We start from the raw sequence: 19,609 nt of genomic DNA on the forward strand, positions 1-19,609 counted from the left end.
AGGACTCTAATCCTCCCCCTTCATTTTCTGAACCATGTGAAGAACCTAGCCAGGGGGAGACCACTCCTATGAGACAAACTGTTGAGGTCTTTCAAAACCAAATTAACCATTAATAAGGAGGTGCAGACTTATTAGAGGAAAAATTACAACCGGTTAAAACAGGTGGAGAAAGGTGATACGTTACCACTTCAGTCTCCTGCTCCAGAATCAGATTCTATTATTCCCCTTAAGGTATCTTCTTCTGATCTTCCTGTGCAAGGTTAAAAAGGAGTCAGATCTTGTACTCAACATCCTATAGCTAAATATTTTTCTTATAATTCTTTGTTTGACTCCTACCGTGCTTTTATATCCTCTCTGTCATCTGTATCTGTTCCTAAAAGTTGGCTATGCTGATAAGAGATGGAAGGCAGTTATGGTAGAGGAAATGCAGGCAATGAAGAAAAATCACACTTGGGAGCTAGTTACACTTCCTCCAGGAAAAAAATCAGTGGGCTGCAAATGGGTATTTGTGGTTAAACAAAATATGGATGGATCAGTCAACAAGTTGAAAGCTAAACTAGTTATACAAAGGGGTTTACCCAAACCTATGGGATTGATTATCAAGAGACTTTTGCCCCTATTGCGAAACTAAACACTGTCGAGTTCCGTTGTCTTGTAGCTGTGAACAAAGACTAGAACTTGCACCAACTAGACGTAAAGAATGCATTCTTATATGGGGAGTTAGCGGAAGAAGTCTATATGAAAATCCCACATGGTTTCTCCAATGACAATACTGCAGGGAAAGTTTATCGGTTGAAGAGGTCAATTTATGGGTTAAAACAGTCTCCTAAATGCTGGTTTGGACGCCTCCTGAAGGCAATGACTTCTATTGGGTACAAGCAAAGCAATGTTGATCATACACTATTTGTCACGAAGTCAGGGACTAACATCACACTTCTCATTGTCTATGTAGACAATATTGTCATCACAAGGAATGATGGTGAAGAAATTCAAAAGTTGAAGGACTTTCTTGGCAGAGAGTTTGAAATTAAAGATCTAGGGAAGTTACAGTATTTCTTAGGGATTGAGGTGGCTCGATCAAAGAAAGGTATATTCCTATCCCAAAGAAAGTATGTCATTGAGATTTATTATCAGAAGTGGAAATGTTGGGGTGTAAAGCAGTTGATACCCTTATTGAAGCTGGAGCTAAACTTAAAAGAAAAAGAGGGAGAACCAGTGGACAAAGGAAGATACCAAAGGCTGGTAGGGAAGCTTATTTACTTGTCCCACACCAGGCGAGATATCGTATATGCTGTAGGGATAGTGAGCCAATTCATGCATGATCCATATTTAGCTCATATGAAGGTTGTTACCAGAATACTACAGTATTTGAAGGGAACTCCTGGAAAAGGAATACTTTGTCACCCACTGATAATCTAAAAGTAGAAGCATACAATGATGCAGACTGGGCTGAATCTCCAGACAGGAAGTCAATTTCAGGTTACTGTACCTTTGTTGGAGGTAATCTAGTTACTTGGAGAAGTAAGAAACAGAATGTGGTAGCTTTACCTAGTACCCAAGCTGAATATAGAGCTATGGTTCGTGGAGCTACTATGGTTGAAAGGCTTCCTGCAAGATATTGGAGTCCAAGTTCCAAACCCTATGATGTTATATTGTGACAACAAGGCTGCTATTAGTATTGCTAATAATCCGGTGCAACATGATCGAACTAATCACATTGAAATTGACAGGTTTTTTGTCAAAGGAAAGTTGGAACAAGGGCTTATCTACATGCCTTTTGTAAGATCTGGAGACCAAGTAGCAGATATTTTCACTAAGGGTTTGAAAGAAAGAGATTTCTTTCCTATTGTAGACAAGTTGGGCATGACTAATATCTATGCCTCAACTTGAGGGGGAGTGTTGGATTCTACTAGGAGTTCAATTAGAGTTTGTATTCATGTAAAATTCTATTCCTTGTAATAGGGTACTTTCCACTTAATTACAAATAAAGGACTTGAGATCATTGATCGATAAGCCATTCTACCAATATCATGTTTCTCAACATAATGAATTTCACTTTTTGCTTCCATAAAAGATATTAAACATGTTGCATTTGATCCAAACACCAAGCCATCTCTTTGTATACTTGCAAAGCATCCCAATGCTTGAGGCTCATGCTACCATAGGGTCTGGAAGGGGCAAATGCATGTAGCCTTCTTGCATCACAGAGAGGGTTGTTTCAAGTCCTGAACCAGGTTTCAATAGCACAACTTCATTGTTGCACCCAAGCTTACAACTGTTAAGTATGAAAAATAAGACAGGGAGTGGGGAATTCTGGGAGGGTATCTTTTTCTTTCTTTTTTTTGGCCGGGGGGAGAGAGGGTGGGGGAGAGTGGGCGCCAAAGTATGGGCAATGACTTTAAAACTATATTTGTATGATCTTCCAGAACAACTCCTACAAAGACATGGATATGACTTTTGTACTCTTCTTTTCTTTTTCTTTTTCTTTTCTTTTTTTTTTTTTTTTTTTTTTTTTTTTTTTTGGGGGGGAAGGGGAGCAGGGTGGTTCTGCAAAATCAAACCAAATCACTAATTAAATTCCTTAAAAAATCAAACCATACTGCTGGCTTTCCAGCTTAGAGAAGCAAGTCAAAATCCAAATTTTAACACAACTGGAATGATGATGTAATCAACATTAACAACCCATTATTAAGATATGCACATCTGCCATCAGCATGAAGATATCCAATCTGCCCTTCACAACGCCACTCTGGCTACTGATGAGAAATATGCCTGCTCTGAGCATCTATCTTTGTTGGCCTAATAGAAGAGACTACAAAACTGCCTTTTTGGAGAAGTCCCTAAAGGCTAGAAACAAAATTATTTTTACCTCACAAAACCGGATCTTTGATGGTTTCCTCATCTCCTCAGTTGAGGAAATCAAATCTGAATCAGTTCAATCCCTCCTCTTTCCTCCCTTTGAGGAGAAATCCTCTTGGCTATCTCTCTCACAAAACTAAGCTTCGGTATGGACCTCTTCTCCTCCTGTTGGGACATCATCAAACAGGATCTTGACATGGCTATCTGGGGTTTTTTCTTCACACTCCTTACCTTATATTCTTCTGGCCAGGCCTCCTTCCATGGATTATATCGCTGATCCTGTCAAAGAAGGGCTTGAGAAATATGGTTCTTCTTCTTCAGTTCACTTCTGTCTAATATCCCTTTGTGATCTTGTCTTTTCATCCCCAAAGTTCTACTCAATCACCTTGATTTAATGTCACCTTGTTAGTGACACTAATCAGCTATCATTTTTGGCCAACTTATTTCTGATATAATCCTCCTTTGGAATGAGGTTGCCAAAAGGTTTTGACAGAGAACTTCAACTCCTCCCCCACCCCACCCCCAAAGAGCAATGCACATGAAGATTAACATCCACAGGACTATATCTTGGGATTTTATTTTCGGTGTTTTGCGTTAAATGTCCTTCCTGTCTGCCTTCGCTGATTGGATCCACCATTAAATTTCCTCACCATGTTTCCCTATGCTCATAATGGTAGCCCAGCTTGTTTATTTGCCTCCTCTGTTAGGATTTGCCAAGGTTGTCCCCTCTACCCTTATAACTTCACTTTGGCCCTTGAAGCTCTTTCTAGAAGCTTACAATATAACATGGACCAGCGCCTCCTCTCTCCTACGCAAGGCCTTCAAGCTCTCCCACCTAGCCATTGCTAACCATCTCATGATCTTCTCCAAAGCTGACATCCCTTCAGTTCAGTTCATTCTGTTCCATTCGCACTTCGAGAGTATATGACCTCTGTACAAACCATAACAGATCTCCTGTTCCTAACCGGAGTTCCTGGGGATGTTAAGTCTTTTCTGCAAAAAAGGTCAGGGTTGATTATTCACCACTGCTCCCTGTTTATGGATCTCTGATGCAATAAGGTCCAGCTCTAGAAGGGCAAGCTACCTTTTATGTGTTGGCTGCATCTTGAGTTGATCAGATCAATGCTTCAGTTTTCTACGTTTATTGGTCCAGCATTTTTGGTTTCCCAATGTCCACCATTCCAAAGTTGGAGTCCCTCGTGCATTTCTGTCTTTGGAAACAATGTGAATCCTCTAAATTCCTTTGCCCAATCAATTGGTCCTGAGTTTTCCTCCCTACTGCTGAAGGGGAGCCTTGGCTTGAGAAGGTTCAAAGATGTCAATTCTGCAAGTATTCTTAATCTTATTTGGAAGCTAGTGGCTGGAAGGAAGAGAATTACTGCCTACTCAGGAACAGCTGTTTCGACCATCTCTTATTGCACTAATGCATCCAATGTCTGGAGAAAGTTCTACTTCTCAGACCTCTTGTATTAGGAGCTACTGCTTCCCAGATTAATGGTGCTTCCTCCAGCAGATTTTGGTTGGATCACTGGCGATGTATCAGGGTCCTTTAGTTGGTTGCAGAAAAGGCTATTTATCGGTCTGGTTTAACAATGTTGGATATGGTCTCAGCTATGATTCATTTGAGGACTGGCTCCATTCTCCCTTCCCCCAGATCTTGTCTTCAATTTTGGTTAATCTACTTGAGTATCCACAAAAGGTCCTCCGGTAGTGGTGATAGGGTCTCTTGTAGTTGGTTTCTTCCTCAAGTAGACAGCACCAGAAAAAAATCTAGTCAAACCCTTTTTCATGGATTCGACCTTATATGATAAACACTATGCTAGGATCTTCCCCTACAAAAGAAGCAATGCACTACACTATGGCTCGGGTGTAGTGATAAGTGGGCAAGGGTTAGCTAGGGCATTCCCTATAAGCAACACGTCGCATCACATTGGCGCTCAGATGCAGTGATAAGTAGGCAACAGTTTCCATGCCATGGACGAGTGTGGGTAAAGAAGCTAGTCCAAAAACGTAGGATTAGATTAGCATTTTGGAACATAGGATCTTTAACAGGTAAGAGCTTAAAATTGATAGATGTTATAAGGTAAAGAAGGATTAATATAGCTTGCATTCAAGAGACTTAATGGAAGGGTCAAAAAGCTAAAGAGTTGGATGACTTTAAACTTTGATATACTGGGGATAAAACTAATAAAAATTGAGTAGGTATAATAGTGGACAAAGATTTTAAGAATGATGTGGTTGATGCAAAAGAGTGGGCGATAAGATTATTGCTATCAAGCTTGTAAAGGAGAAAGAGATTGTAAATATAATTTGTGCATATGCATATTTATCTCCACCCCCCACTTCTCCATTATCACTAATGGGTCCCCAGTTGGATTCTTCGCTTCTCGTGTTGGCATTCACCAAGGTTGCCCCCTCTCCCTTTACCTCTTCTCCTTGGCTTTGGAGGCTCTTTCTCATATGACATATCCTCCAATCCAACACGAACCAACTCCTCATTTCTCCAATTCCCAAATGCAAAACTCTAAACCTAACCCATCTTACTTTTGCTGACGATCTAATGATCTTCTCCAAACCTGATCACCTATCTATTTCTTCCATCCTCTCGGCCCTCTCCTTGTTTGAATCTCTCTCTGGCCTCCAGGTCAACCTTGATAAATCCACCCTCTTCCTCTTTGGTGTCTCTGATCAGACGCGAGCCTTCCTTCTTCAACTCTCGGGTTCAAGCCTAGCTCCTTTCCTGTTATCTACCTCGGTCTTCCGCTCATTCTTGGTAGACTAACTCGCCATCACTGCCTTCCCATGCTCGACCACATTCGCAAAAAGCTTCAACTTTGGAAAGGCAAACTCCTCTCCTTTTCTGATAGAGTGGTGCTCATCCGCTCAGTCCTTCAATCCTCCTATCGCTACCGGTGAGGAATCTTTTCCATCCCGAAATCCACAGTCCATGCTATGGAGTTCTTGTTTTCTGCTTTCCTCTAGAAAGGGCGTGAAGCATCACGCTTCATCCACCCTGTCAGTTGGTCAACCATCTATCGTCCAATCTCTGAAAGAGACCTCGGCATTGGCCGGATCTCTAATGTTAATTTGGCCCGTCTTCTCAAGCTTGTCTAGAAAATTGTTTCAAAGCAAGACTCCATCTGCATCAACTGGGTCTACTCTTTCCTTCTCCGGTCAGACTCCTTCTGAATGGTCCCCATGCCCTCCAACCCTTCATGGGTCTGAAGGAAATTTCTATTGTTGCAACCCCGCGCTCTCTCTACTATCTCTACCTCAATCTCCATTGGCTCCTCTACATCCTTTTGACTTCACCTATGGCATCCGATGGGCATTCTCTTTTCCCTTTTTGGCCCCCGCTCAGTTTATGATACCTGCATTCCCAAAACCACCCCCTTGTCCGCCCTTCATTTTCAATGGTTCTTTGACCCCCACTCCCCTCCCCTCCCCATTCTCACACAAGTTTGGGACTCCCTTGCCACCCTTTCTAGCTCTCCCCATGACATTACCATTTGGCTTCCATCCCCTACCAAAACCTTCTCCACCTCTTCAACATGGAACCTCCTCCATGCCCATGGCCTCCCCTAGTTTGGTTCAAAGGCCACATACCTCGGGCACTCCCTTACCCTTTGAAGGGCCCTTAACCTTGCCCTCCCCACCCAATCCTTCCTTATTGGCCGCCATATCCCTATAAACCCAAATTGCATCGTTTGTTGGAATGGTTCGGAGGACCTTGATCACCTTTTCTTTTTTTGCCCTTTTTCCAGATCTATCTGGGGAAAATCCCTATTTTATATTTGGCCCTATTCGAGGCATTCCTTTGGTTTCGCTAGTGATTGGTCTTAGATACTAAGAAACTTTTCTGGTTCTTCCATTTGTGATCGGTGTAAGCCCGTGTTCTGTGCCATTATCCATCATCTATGGTGGGAGCATAATTTTCAAAGATGGACTTCCAAATACCGTTCCAAAGATATGATTTGGAATGCCATCTATTTGATGTTTCTTCTAAACTTGTAGCTTTTCCCCACCCTTGATTGATGATACCCCAAGGAACAGGCTTATTGTTGTCTTCTGGGGTCTTAACTCTTCTTTCCGGTCTTCCTCTTAAAGACCTTTTTTGTTTGTTCCTCTTTCGTTAATTAAATTATTTATTCATCCAAAAAAAAGGATTAGATGAAAGTCTAAAGTTAAAATTTTGGAAAAATATGGATGGATTAATGCAAGGAATTCGTCAAAAAGAAAAGATTATCATAAGAGGTGATCTAAATGGATATACTGGAAAAGATCAAAGAGGCTATAAGAGTGTACATGGAGGATATGGTTCTGGAGAGAGGAATGAGGAAGGGATTTCAATTTTAGATTTTGTCATTGCTTTTGATCTATCTATTGTAAATACTTACTTCAAAAAGACAAATGAGCATTTAATTACTTTCAAAAGTGAACATCACAGAAGCTAAAAAGATTTCTTCCTAATTAGAAAACTAATAAATTGTTGTGCAAAGATTATAAGGTTATACCAAGGGAAAGCTTAACTACACAACATAAACTTGTGGTTTTGGATATGTGCCTAACCCCAAAAACTTATAAAAGGTGCAAGGTTAACTATCATAGGATAAGATGGTGGAACTTAAAAGGAGAGTGTTTGAAATCCTTCGCTAATGAAATAGTCAAACAAGGAAAGTGGGAATTTAAGGGGGACACTAAGCGATGTGGAATGAGATGGTTATGTGTATTAAGAAGGTGGCTAAAGATGTCCTAAGTGAATCAAAAGGAAAACTCCATTCTTATAGAGAAACTTGGTGGTGGGATAGTGAGGTTCAAGCTACCATTAGGAATAAGAAAGCTATTTTTAAAACATGACAAAGAACTAAGGATGTTGAGGATCTTCAAAAGTATAGGTTGGCTAGAAATGAAGCTAAAAAAATAGCGAGAAATGCAAGGGAGAAGAAGTATGAAAAGTTATACAATAAGTTGGGTACGAAGGAAGAGGAAAAATCTATTTATAAGATAGCTAAAATAAGGGATAGAAAGAGTAGAGATCTTGCCCATGTTAGATGTATTAAAAATGGAGATGGTAAAGTACTATTATGTGATGAGGACATTAAGAAAAGATGGGAAATCTATTTCTCTAGTCTACTAAACGAGCATGCTTCAAGCACCTGTGATTCGGACAATTACATCATTCACCAAGGCACCAATTTTCAAACATATAAGTGGAGAATTTCAATATCCAAAGTGAAAGAAGTACTAAAGAGGATGAAACTAGGCAAGACACAAGGTCCTGATGAAATCCCAATAGAAATATGGAAGAGTTTAGGAACCCGCAGGCTAGTTTGGTTGACTAAGTTGTTTAATAAGATTATGAGCACAAGGAAAATGCCAGATGAATGGAAGAGAAGCATCGTGGTTCCAATTTAAAAAAATAAACAAGATATTCAGAGTTGTAATAAGTATAGCGGCATTAAACTGATGAACCATACCATGAAATTATAAGAGAGACTAATTGAAACCCGTTTGAGATACTTAACCACAATTACGGAGAATCAATTTGGGTTTATGCCGGGAAGGTCTACAACGGAGGCTATTTACCTAATTAGGAGACTTATGGAAAGGTATAGAGAGTGTAGGAAAGACCTTCATATGGTATTTATTGACCTAGAAAAAGCTTATGATAGAGTTCCTAAAGCATTAATTTGGTAAGTACAAGAGAAAAGAAGTGTTGCAAGTAAATATGTAGATATATTTAAGGATATGTATGATGGTTCAATGACAAGTGTAAGAATAGTGGGGGGGATAAAGTAATGAATTCTCAATTACAGTTGGGCTACATTAAGGATCAACTTTAAGCCGATATTTATTTTCACTTGTAATGGATGAATTAACCAAAGACATTCAAGATGAGGTCCCTTAGTGTATGCTTTTTGCTGATGATATTATGTTGATAGACGAGACTCAAGTGGGGATTAATACCAAGTTAGAATCATGGAGAGCAACTTTGGAATCCAGAGGCTTTAAATTAAGTAGAACAAAGACAGAATATCTAGTTTGTAACTTTGGTCATGATCGGGCAGATGATAGTGGTGAAACTTGATGATAATGAGATTCCTCAGAGTGATTCTTTTAGGTACCTAACTTCAATCATAAACAAAAAAAGTGATATAGAGGATGATGTTTCCCAAAGAATTAACATAGGGTGGATGAAGTAGAGAGATGCATCAAGGGTCTTGTATGATTGACGTATTCTATTAAAGCTTAAAGGAAAATTTTATAGAACCGTCATTCAACCAACTATGACATACGGTGCAGAGTGTTGGGTTGTTAAAAAGAATCATATAGATAAACTCAATTTAATAGAAATGAGGATGCTAAGATAAATGAGTGGCAAAACTAAGAAGAATAAAATAATGAATGATCATATTAGAGTTGGTTTGAGAGTTGCTCCCATAAGTGATAAGCTTTCGAAAAATCGTTTGAGATGGCAAAGCCATGTTCAACAAAGACCTACAAATGCCCTTGTATAAAGAAGTGATATAATCCAAATTGAAGGAACTAGAAGAGCTAAGGGCAAACCTAAGATAACCTTAAGAGAAGTGGTGAGAAAGGATATGTATAGCTTAGGCCTTGTATCTAGCATGGCCTCAAACAGAACTGATTGGAAGACAATAATAAATAATTCATGTAGCTAACCCCATTTAGTTGGGACAATGCTTCTTATTTTTGTTGTTGTTGTTGTTGGCACATATAAAGGCAAGCACCGATTGGGACCATAATAAATACTTACCAATGTCATTCAGTTTGTTGGTGGTGATTTGAATATAAAACGATTTAACTTTTGTAGCTTCAGCCGTTGATTAAAGATAAAAGGTAGGTTACAGAAGATATAATTGTGCATAAAAAATACCTATCGGTATTTTGTATATCTTAATAGCACCAAACCAACATAGTAGGCAGCTTTGTGGTGCTGCAACCAAGAGAACAAAAGAGTCCCTAGATCGAACTAGGGCTCTGATGCCATAGAGCAATCAAGAACATAATTCAATCCAGAGACAATGGTGGGAAAGAAAGAGAAGATAGACAGAGAGGTATCCTACATGTCCTCTTATTTATAAGAGAAAGATAGTCCTATACTATTTAGGAAAGTAAATATCAGTATAAATTACAGCAAAAAAATAACCAAAAACTAACATCTCAAAATTGCTCTGACTTGCGCTATAAGAAACTTGTGGCCCAAGTTACCTTGAGGCCATATATTTGTTTTAACACCTACATTTTTTTGAAAAGGAATGGAATTGGGTGGATGTCTTTTGCGGGGATTTCTTGATGTGATGTGGCGGATAAACGGGCTTTTGATGCCATATCTACTATATCTATCTAGTTGGAGCAATGTCCGTAGATGGACCTCCAAATCCAAATTGTTTTAGGGCCTGTTTGGTTACATGAGTCTAGAGATTTCAAACATCTAGAGATTTCAAATATATAGATTTCAAATCTATGGAGTTATAATTTATAAAATTAGATGTTTGGTTGTGGAATGAAATCTGTGGATTTATCCTAAAACACTATTTGATCGACGTGATTTTTGTGAATGTGCAAATGTATAGCTTTTTTGAAATATCTGGATTTCACCCCTTACCTATAAATCTATAGATTCATGTTTTTAGTGTAAAAAGGTGAATCTCTAGATTTCATGAATCTAGAGATTCTTACAACCAAACGGGTATAATTCTCAGATTCATGAATCCAAAGATTTGAAATCTCTGGATTCATGTAACCAAACAGGCCCTTAGCAGATCTGGGACTGTATCCTCTTCAATGTCAAAGCTAAGATAAATGATGTCCAATCATGGTGTGCAGACATCCCTAGAAATAGGCTTAGTGTTAATATACTAGGCCTTTCCCCTTCTCTCATCTGTTATAAAGAGAAGACCTTGTTTATCAGATACTCTTGTGTTGAAAGAAACGATTGTAGTAGAATGGTTTATTGATCAATGATCTCAAGCCCTCTATTTATAATTAAGTGGAAAGTAGACTATTACAAGGAATAGAATTTTACATGAATACAAACTCTAATTTAACTCCTAATAGAATCCAATACTCCCCCTCAAGTTGAGGAATAGATATTAGTCATGCCCAACTTGCCTACAATAGGGAGGAAATCTCTTTCTTTCAAACCCTTAGTGAAAACATCTGCTACTTGGTCTCCAGATCTTACAAAAGGCATGCTATAAGCCCTTGTTACAACTTTTCTTTGACAAAAAACCTATCAATTTTGTGCTTAGTTCAACCATGTTGCACCAAATTATTAGCAATACTAATAGCAGCCTTGTTATCACAATATAACATCATAGGGTTTGGAACTTGGACTCCAATGTCTTGCAGCAAGCCTTTCAACCATAGTAGCTCACAAACTCCACGAACCATAGCTCTATATTCAGCTTCGGTACTAGATAAAGCTACCACATTCTGTTTCTTACTTCTCCAAGTAACTAGATTACCTCCAACAAAGGTACAATAACCTGAAATTGACTTCCTGTCTGAAGATCCAGCCCAGTCTGCATCAGTGTATGGTTCTACTTTTAGATTATCAGTGGGTGACAAAAGTATTCCTTTTCCAGGAGTTCCCTTCAAATACTGTAGTATTCTGTTAACAGCCTTCATATGAGCTAAATATGGATCATGCATGATTGGCTCACTATACCTACAGCATAAGCAATGTTTGGCCTAGTGTGAGACAAGTAAATAAGCTTCCCTACCAGCCTTTGGTATATTCCTTTGTCCACTAGTTCTCCCTCTTTTTCTTTAAATTTAGCTCCAGCTTCAATAGGGGTATCAACTGCTTTACACCCCAACATTCCCACTTCTGATAATAGATCTAGGACATACTTTCTTTGGGATAGGAATATACCTTTATTTGATCGAGCCACCTAAATCCCTAAAAAATATTGTAACTTCCCTAGATCTTTAATTTTAAACTCTCTGCCAAGAAAGTCCTTCAACTTTTGAATTTCTTCACCATCATTCCCTGTGATGACAATATCGTCTACATAGACAATGAGAAGTGTGATGTTAGTACCTGACTTATTGACAAATAGTGTATGATCAGCATTGCTTTGCTTGTACCCAATAAAAGTCATTACCTTCAGGAGGCATCCAAACCAGCATCTAGGAGACTGTTTTAACCCATAAATTGACCTCTTCAACCGACCAACTTTCCCTGCAATATGGTCATCGGAGAAACCATGTGGGATTTCCACATAGACCTCTTCTGATAACTCCCCATGTAAGAAGGCATTCTTTACGTCTAGTTGGTGCAAGTTCCAGTCTTTGTTCACAACTACAGACAACAAAACTCTCACAGTGTTTAGTTTTGCAACAGGGGCAAAGGTATCCTGATAATCAATCCCATAGGTCTGGGTAAATCCCTTTGCAACTAGTCTAGTTTTCAACTTGTTGACTGATCCATCCATATCTTGTTTAACCACAAATACCCATTTGTAGCCCACTGGTTTTTTTCCTGGAGGAAGTATAACCAGCTCCTAAGTGTCATTTTTTTCATTGCCTGCATTTCCTCTACCATAGTTGCCTTCCATCTCTTATCAATAGGCTTCCTGCCAACTTTTAGGAAAAGATACAGATGATAGAGAGGATATAAAAGCACGGTAGGAGTCAAACAAAGAGTTGTAAAAAACATATTTAGCTATGGGATGTTGAGTACAAGATCTGACCCCTTTTCTAACAGCAATAGGAAGATCAGAAGAAGATACCTTAAGGGGAACAATAGAATCTGATTCTGGAGTAGGAGACTGAAGTGGTAACGTATCACCTTTCTCCACCTGCTTTAGCCGATCGTATTTCTTCCTCTGATAAGTCTATACCTCCTTATTCTGGTCAATTTGGTTTTGAAAGACCTCAACAGTGTGTCTTACAGGAGTGGTCTCCCCCTGCTAGGTTCTTCACATGGTTCATAAATCGAAGGTGGAGGATTAAAGTCCTCAGTTATACTGGCCGAAGTTTCCCCTTGGTCAGGAAACTCTTCTGGGACTCTTAAGTTGTGTTGGTGTGATAGGAAGATCTAAAGCTGGAAAAAACACCTCTCCTCTAGGGCTCTCCCCCTGGAGAGGTGTATAGTAAAGGCAAAACTTATGAAAAATTACATCGATGGATACAATGGTTTTCCTGGAAGGAGGATGATAACATTTGTACCCTTTCTGAGTAGCAGGATACCCCAAAAATATGCAGCGTAGACCGCGGGGAGCCAGCTTACTCTGGTGGGCTGTGATTCTAGCATAACACACGCATCCAAAAACCTTTGGGGGAATAACAAAAGAAAAAGCTCCCTGAAGAATCTCATTAGGACATTTAAAACCAAGTACTCTACTGGGCATCCTATTCATAAGGTTAGAAGCAGTGAGTATAGCATCACTCAAGTATTGGTGAGGTACATTCATAGCAATCATAATGGAACGGGCTATCTCTAAGAAATGTTGATTCTTCCTTTCGGCAACCCCATTTTGGACAGTCGTTTCAACGCAACCGGTTTGATGTATTATGCCAGAGTCAGAGAGATATCTTTGAAATTCACCATCAATATACTCTGTTCCATTGTCACTGCGAAGGATCTTCACAATGGCATTGAACTGAGTTTTCATCATATTATGAAAATCACGAAAACATCGGAAAACCTCATTTTTTTTTGTTTTAAAAGATAAATCCATGTAGAACGAGAGTGACAATCAATAAAAGTAACAAAGTACCTATGGCCAATAATAGACACACGTCGGTAGGGACCCCACACATCAGTATGAATTAGCATAAAAGGAATAGGTTTTCTATTATGAAGAGAAGGTAAATAAGTAGAACGAGTCCTGCTCGCAAAAATGCAAGCTTCACAAAAAAAATTATCCTCTTTACAAGAAGAAACCAAATCAGGATATATTTTCTTAAGAGTTCCTAAGAGGGGGTGACTTAGTCTACGATGCCATTGATGAAGATCTGATATTACCAAATGGACCGGATTAGAAGATGTAGTCAAAGCAGACGTAGATTCTCCAATCGACTCAAGCAAATAAAGTCCATTGTCTAGTTTACCACGTCCAATCTCCTTCCTCGTGACCAGATCCTGGAAGACACAGTAAGATGGGAAAAAAAGTCCTTTACAATTCAAGTCATTTGTGAGACTACTGATAGAGAGCAAGTTAGTAGAGAAAGAGGGAACATGTAAAACTTTAGACAAAGAAAGTGATGGAGAATGCTGAATGGTCCCTTTTCCAACAATGGAAGAATAGGAGCCATCAACAATTCGAACTTTATCCTTTCCAGAAGTTGGAGAATATTGTAAGAAAGAGGTGGATAAACCTATCATATGATCTGTGGCTCCTATATCAATGATTCAAGGAGTAGAAACTGAAGAAGCTTGAAAGCCTGTAAAAGTTTTACCTGAAGTAGTAAGGTAGGAGTTGGTATGGGTAGTAGAGGAAGCAGTGGTCGAGGCTGTACTGGCAGTAGAAGTAGAATACGTCGCAGAGTAGCGAACTCCTCCTATGAAAAATCAATGTCTGCAGAGGGTGTGGTGGAAACTGTCTCAAAGAGATTAGCCTTTGGTTTTCCCTTTCTTTGTGCTCGTTTTTGCTCAAAATCAGCAGGCTTCCCATACAGTTTCCAACAATTTTCCTTGGTATGATATGGTTTGTGACAGTGCTCACACTTGACAATCTCCTTAGCCAGATCAGATTTAGTGTGAACAGACTGTAAAGCTGATTTCTCCATAATAGGAGTATGAAGCATGGCTAATTGACGACTTTCCTCACACTGAACAAGAGCATAAGACTGTTCTAGTATAGGAAAAGGAGAACGACTTAAGACTTGCACTCTGATCTGATCGTACTCCACGTTCAAACCTGCCAATAAGTCATATACTCAAATCTTATCAATGTGCTTCTTATAAGTCACCACATCATCTGGATTAGTGGGGTGATAATCCCCATAATGATCCAACTCTTGCCAAAGAGATCGCAATTCAGTATAATAGTGGGCCACAGTTAGTTCCTTTTGGGTAGTCTCATGAAGCTTCTTTCGTAGCTCATAAACCTGTGCATCATTCCCCAACTGTCCATATGTTTCAGTAGTAGCTTCCAGATTTGGGCAGCAGTATCAAGTAATAGATATCCACGGGCAATATTTGGAATCATGGAATTCAAGAGAAATGACATAATAAAAGAGTCATTCGAGATCCATTTATCCTGTGAAATGCCTGTGGTAGTAGGATTGATAGTAGTGCATGTAATGTATCCAACAAGTCCTCTTCCAGCAATAGTCAAATAAGCAGATCAGGACCAAATCAAATAATTTGTCCCATCAAATCTTAACGAAAGAGGATGAAGAGTGGGGTAATGTTCAGGGCCAGTGGGAGAAGTGATACCATCAGTGGTTGCCATGTTGAAAGAATTGTCTACAGTTCTTCAGTCTTCACCCTTTCAAAGTAACATTTTTTTCTTTTCTAATTCTGATGTTGATTCTGATTATATGAAAAATAACAAACAGGTCCCTGAAAGTTTGTAATTTTACAAACCTAACCCTCAAACATTGTATTTACGTTTCTGTTTTTCTTTTTATTTTGGTTGGGCTGATCGAAACAGAAAACATAAATACGGCAGTAGTCTTCACTCTTCAGGAGTCTCTTTCAGCGGAAGTTGCAGAAGCTCCAGCAGTAGAAGCAGCAATAGCAGGAGCAGCGGCATCGGAAGTTGTAGGAGCAGCGGCAACTGATTCTAATTTACGATTCTTATCGCAAGAAGCAGCAGCAGCAGGAATTCTTGTCACGAGAAGCAGTAGGAAGCGTGGTTCTTTTCTTCTTCTTTCCTTTTTTTTTTTTTTTCTCTAGTCTTCGAGGTGGAACTGAAACAACGGTGCAGCGGTGCGATGGGTTTGAAAAGGGGAAAAAAAATCTGCCAAACGATGGTTGCAGAATTGCAAAATTGACTTCTATGATGGTTGCAGAATTAGGTTGTAAAAGAACAAGAAAAAACTGCAAGGGTTTTGGAGAAAAAAAGATAATCTGCTGTGGGTTTATGGGTTTGAAGAAAGAAAAAAAATAGAAGATCCTAATCTAAGCTCTGATACCATGTTGAAAGAAACGATTGTAGTAGAATGGTTTATTGATCAATGATTTCAAGCCCTCTATTTATAATTAAGTGGAAAGTAGACTATTACAAGGAATAGAATTTTACATGAATACAAACTCTAATTTAACTCCTAATAGAATCCAACATCTTGTTTGTTTTCTTTGTTTGTTTCCTTTAATAATAGATTATTTATCTATCCAAAAAAATATAGTTTTGTTATTTTAGATCCATCAATTTTGGGAGTAAAAGATAAAATAGCACATAATAGACTTAACCTATCTTTCCAAAAATAAATAGTTTTGTTATGCTTTAGATCCATCAGAATTTTGGGAGTAAAAGGTAAAATGGCACATAAATGTCTTAACATTCGTCACAACAACAAAAAGCTGTAACACAAGAAAGAATTTTATTTGGCAAATTGGATGAAAATAGATTTCTAGTCACTAAAGAGAACCAATGACAGGTGTACTGCAACAAGATCAATGATATAGGGACAAACAAAATGAACAAATTAACGTAACAGCATTATTCAAAAAGTACCATAGTAAAGGATGAAAGAAAGGATTACATGGCTATTGATTCAGTTTCCTAAAATATAGGAAATGGACTGTACTTCATAAAAAACTCCCAAAGATGGGCCCTAACATCTTTAGATTTCACCTCTCAATCAGAAGTAGCATTTTGCAACCATCAGTTTTGTCTGTCATCTCTCCAAAGCTCTGAGACCATATAATGCAAAATAGATCTTGAGCAAGTGAAAAAGCCAGCAGGAGATCTATTGCCAGATTATCAATGATAAGTGGACAGACAAAATCAAAGAATATAACTTATTTCCTCCTTTTTCTTTATGAGAAAATGTTGGGCACTCCATTGGGGGTACCCAGCAAGTGTCATCAGGACCTCTCTCCTCCCCTCCAGAATAGACCATCTTCCCCTCCCGTGTCCAGCCCCATGATTAGTGCATGCCGTTAGCTTACCACATGCTGGGCCTTTTTTGCCCAGTCCTCAAACTTTTTAAACTTCATACAGCAAAAGCATACTGTAACAGGAATAGAAAATTACAGGGTAACAGAAAAACTTCCTCCATGCAAGCTAGGTCCTGGGTAACGATTCAGTTTATAAAAGAAGAAAACTAGCAGCTGCCCATAAAAAATACTCAAAGAATGACAACACACCAAAAGATCATCCAGCTGGCACTAAATTTGAATACATATTGTTGTGTTTAGTGGAAATTTAATTTGTGTTAGATTGTCAGCAGCTATCTTTATTTCTAATATAGCAAAGAAGACTACAAGTATGGTTATACCCCTAAAGACGAAACTACCCCTATACCTCATATTGCAACCATCTATCTCAAGTTGTTGCATTGCATGAATATCATGCATGCCCAACTTGCATATAACTGACTATAACTTTTGTAAAGACAACCATTAACTGATCATCAAACTCAAAGGTAGGAACACAGATAAGAGCTTCTACTCCTTCGTCAAAGTGTAGGTCAATCCCTACATGTTTCATGTAATCATGTTGAACTGGTTGAGGAGATATACCAATAGTTGATTTACTGCAGCAGTATAACATCACTGACACCTGACCAGGTACATTCAGATCATGAGGAAGGCGCTGAAGCTATGGCTCTATACTCAGCATCTGTGCTAAACTTGTAATCACAGCAATGTTTCTTGCTATGCTACTGTGATGAGATTGCCACCCATAAATCATGTGGTAAACCAGCCTAGGTTGAGCCTGTTAACGCCTCCACAAACATGATCATGAGGCCAAAAAAAAATGTTTTCCCCACTAGCAAACTTTCAATATCATGCCCATTTATGCTGCAAGGCTAACTGCTCATAAGAAATTCCATCCTCGTACAGGTCCATTGATCAAACAGGTGGGTCCCACCTCAGGTACCATTTTATGATCGTAATGGCCACTCTGCTTCACAATTCCTGTAAGCCAGTCACCGTACATATTTGATGACGAAGAAGAAACAACCCCTATGTTTCCAGAGGAAGTTACTAACCACTTGATCACAAAATATACAGTTAAGGATGCTACTCTTCGCCTGGGGACAAAGACAGGTAGCCTCTACCGGTTCTAAGATCCAAAAGAATAACGGAAAAGGACGATCGAATAAACATCTTGACTTAACGATCCATAAAATTAGGTAGAACCCCAACCACCCCGACGACACAAAAGTTAAGAGGGTCTGCACGAATTCCTGCATTTGAAAATGGGTTTAAGCCAATACAACGGTTGGATTTGCTTCTACTTGAAGGGGATGTATGCAATCCTGCATTTGCAAGTTGGGTTAGAGTTAAAAACATCACTGAATTTGCTTAAGCTTGAGGTGACGCCGTATCTCTTGTGGATTGGCAGACCGAAATATAGATAAAACAGGGTGGGATTTGCTCACTGCAAGGAGGTCGCTTCAGTAATACCCTACTGGAAATGTGTAAACGCGAAGAAAAAACTTAAAAAGCACCAAGAAGATGGAAATTCGCACAATGAGAAAGCAGAGGAACTAATTTTGTTTTGGCGATAAACAAATTTCCTAACTTCCACAAGGGACTAATTTGCAACAGAGGCCTCAACAAGGATAAATATAAAAAATAAAGATGCAAGATTGAAGACATAACTAACCAGCGAGGTCAGCGAGGAGAGCTCTACAGGGTCCCTGGGTCACGTTGTTGGCAACATCGAGCAGCCAAAACCCTAAAACAAAAACCAAAATGGCCCTTGGCCTCGACTTTTCGGAATCGCCGAGTAACCAACCGGTATCGGCGGCATGTCCGATAATCAGAACAGCGACGACAATTGAAACGGCTCCGGCAAAAATGAAAGGCCGCCGTCGACCAAAACGGCTCGTGCAGTGGTCGCTCATGTGGCCGACCAGTGGTTGGACCAGTAAACCGGATAGTGGCCCACATAACCAGATCCAGCTCGCCCAGGCGTGAGGAATACCAAGTTCCTGCACGTATGGTGTAAGCAAAGACAGCTGCAGTGCCCACCCGAATTGAACCCCGCAAGCCACCGAGGCCACCCGGAACAACCGTTTTAACGGCACCTTGTTCTGAGTCGGCTGTCGAACCCTGGTTGGTTGGGACGGTTGGACCTGAAATTCTGGCGTTGTCATCTCTCCACCGCTTCAGGTCTCCCCCTGTAATATAACTTTAGTTCCAATATTTATAGAATTTTATACAGGTGAAGGAAGGAGAGATTGTGGCGCTGTCGATTGGTTAAGGTCTGTCTGCCTGTGCCATCGATGAATTGCAGGATTTTCTGGGCTTGCTTTTGCATGAACAACCAAAGCTCCCAGGTGAAACGCAGGTCGGATTTACAGAGATGAAGGCGATGGTGGTAGTAGTTAATGTGAAAGAGGAAGGAACAAAGCATTCTGGATAGAATCTAGAAATCAGCGCCTGTAAGCTTTCTCTTTTATGGGCTACGATTAGCGAGAGGAAGGAGCAACTAGCAAGACACGCAGTGGCAATGTGTGTCGTTTGTGAGTAATGTGGCTGGCGTCTCTTTGCGGTTTCATGGCAAGTGGCAGGTGCCGCCGCATGTCAGCAGCTTTCGGGTAAAACGTGGCCAACTTAGCCCGTTTAAATGAACTGTCCGGTCGAGATGGT

The 19,609-nt window shown here is 39.6% G+C and overlaps 1 protein-coding gene across 3 annotated transcripts in view; it reads right to left on the bottom strand.

The window, feature by feature from the left end:
• SUT4 (sucrose transporter 4) overlaps positions 1–19,343 on the bottom strand; it is a 28,377-nt gene extending 9,034 nt beyond the window's left edge. For all 3 annotated transcript variants that reach the window (XM_089151962.1, XM_089151963.1, XM_089151961.1), the window contains exon 1: positions 18,621–19,343. In XM_089151962.1, coding sequence (XP_089008088.1) covers positions 18,621–19,113 — 493 coding nt within the window. In that variant the 5' untranslated portion in view covers positions 19,114–19,343. The remainder of the gene's footprint in view (positions 1–18,620) is intronic.
• Positions 19,344–19,609: the final 266 nt, after the last annotated feature.

Source organism: Hakea prostrata, chromosome 4 (genome assembly GCF_041222555.1).
Source record: "Hakea prostrata isolate BN-2017 chromosome 4, UWA_Hpros_2, whole genome shotgun sequence".
NCBI classification, from domain to species: domain Eukaryota; kingdom Viridiplantae; phylum Streptophyta; class Magnoliopsida; order Proteales; family Proteaceae; genus Hakea; species Hakea prostrata.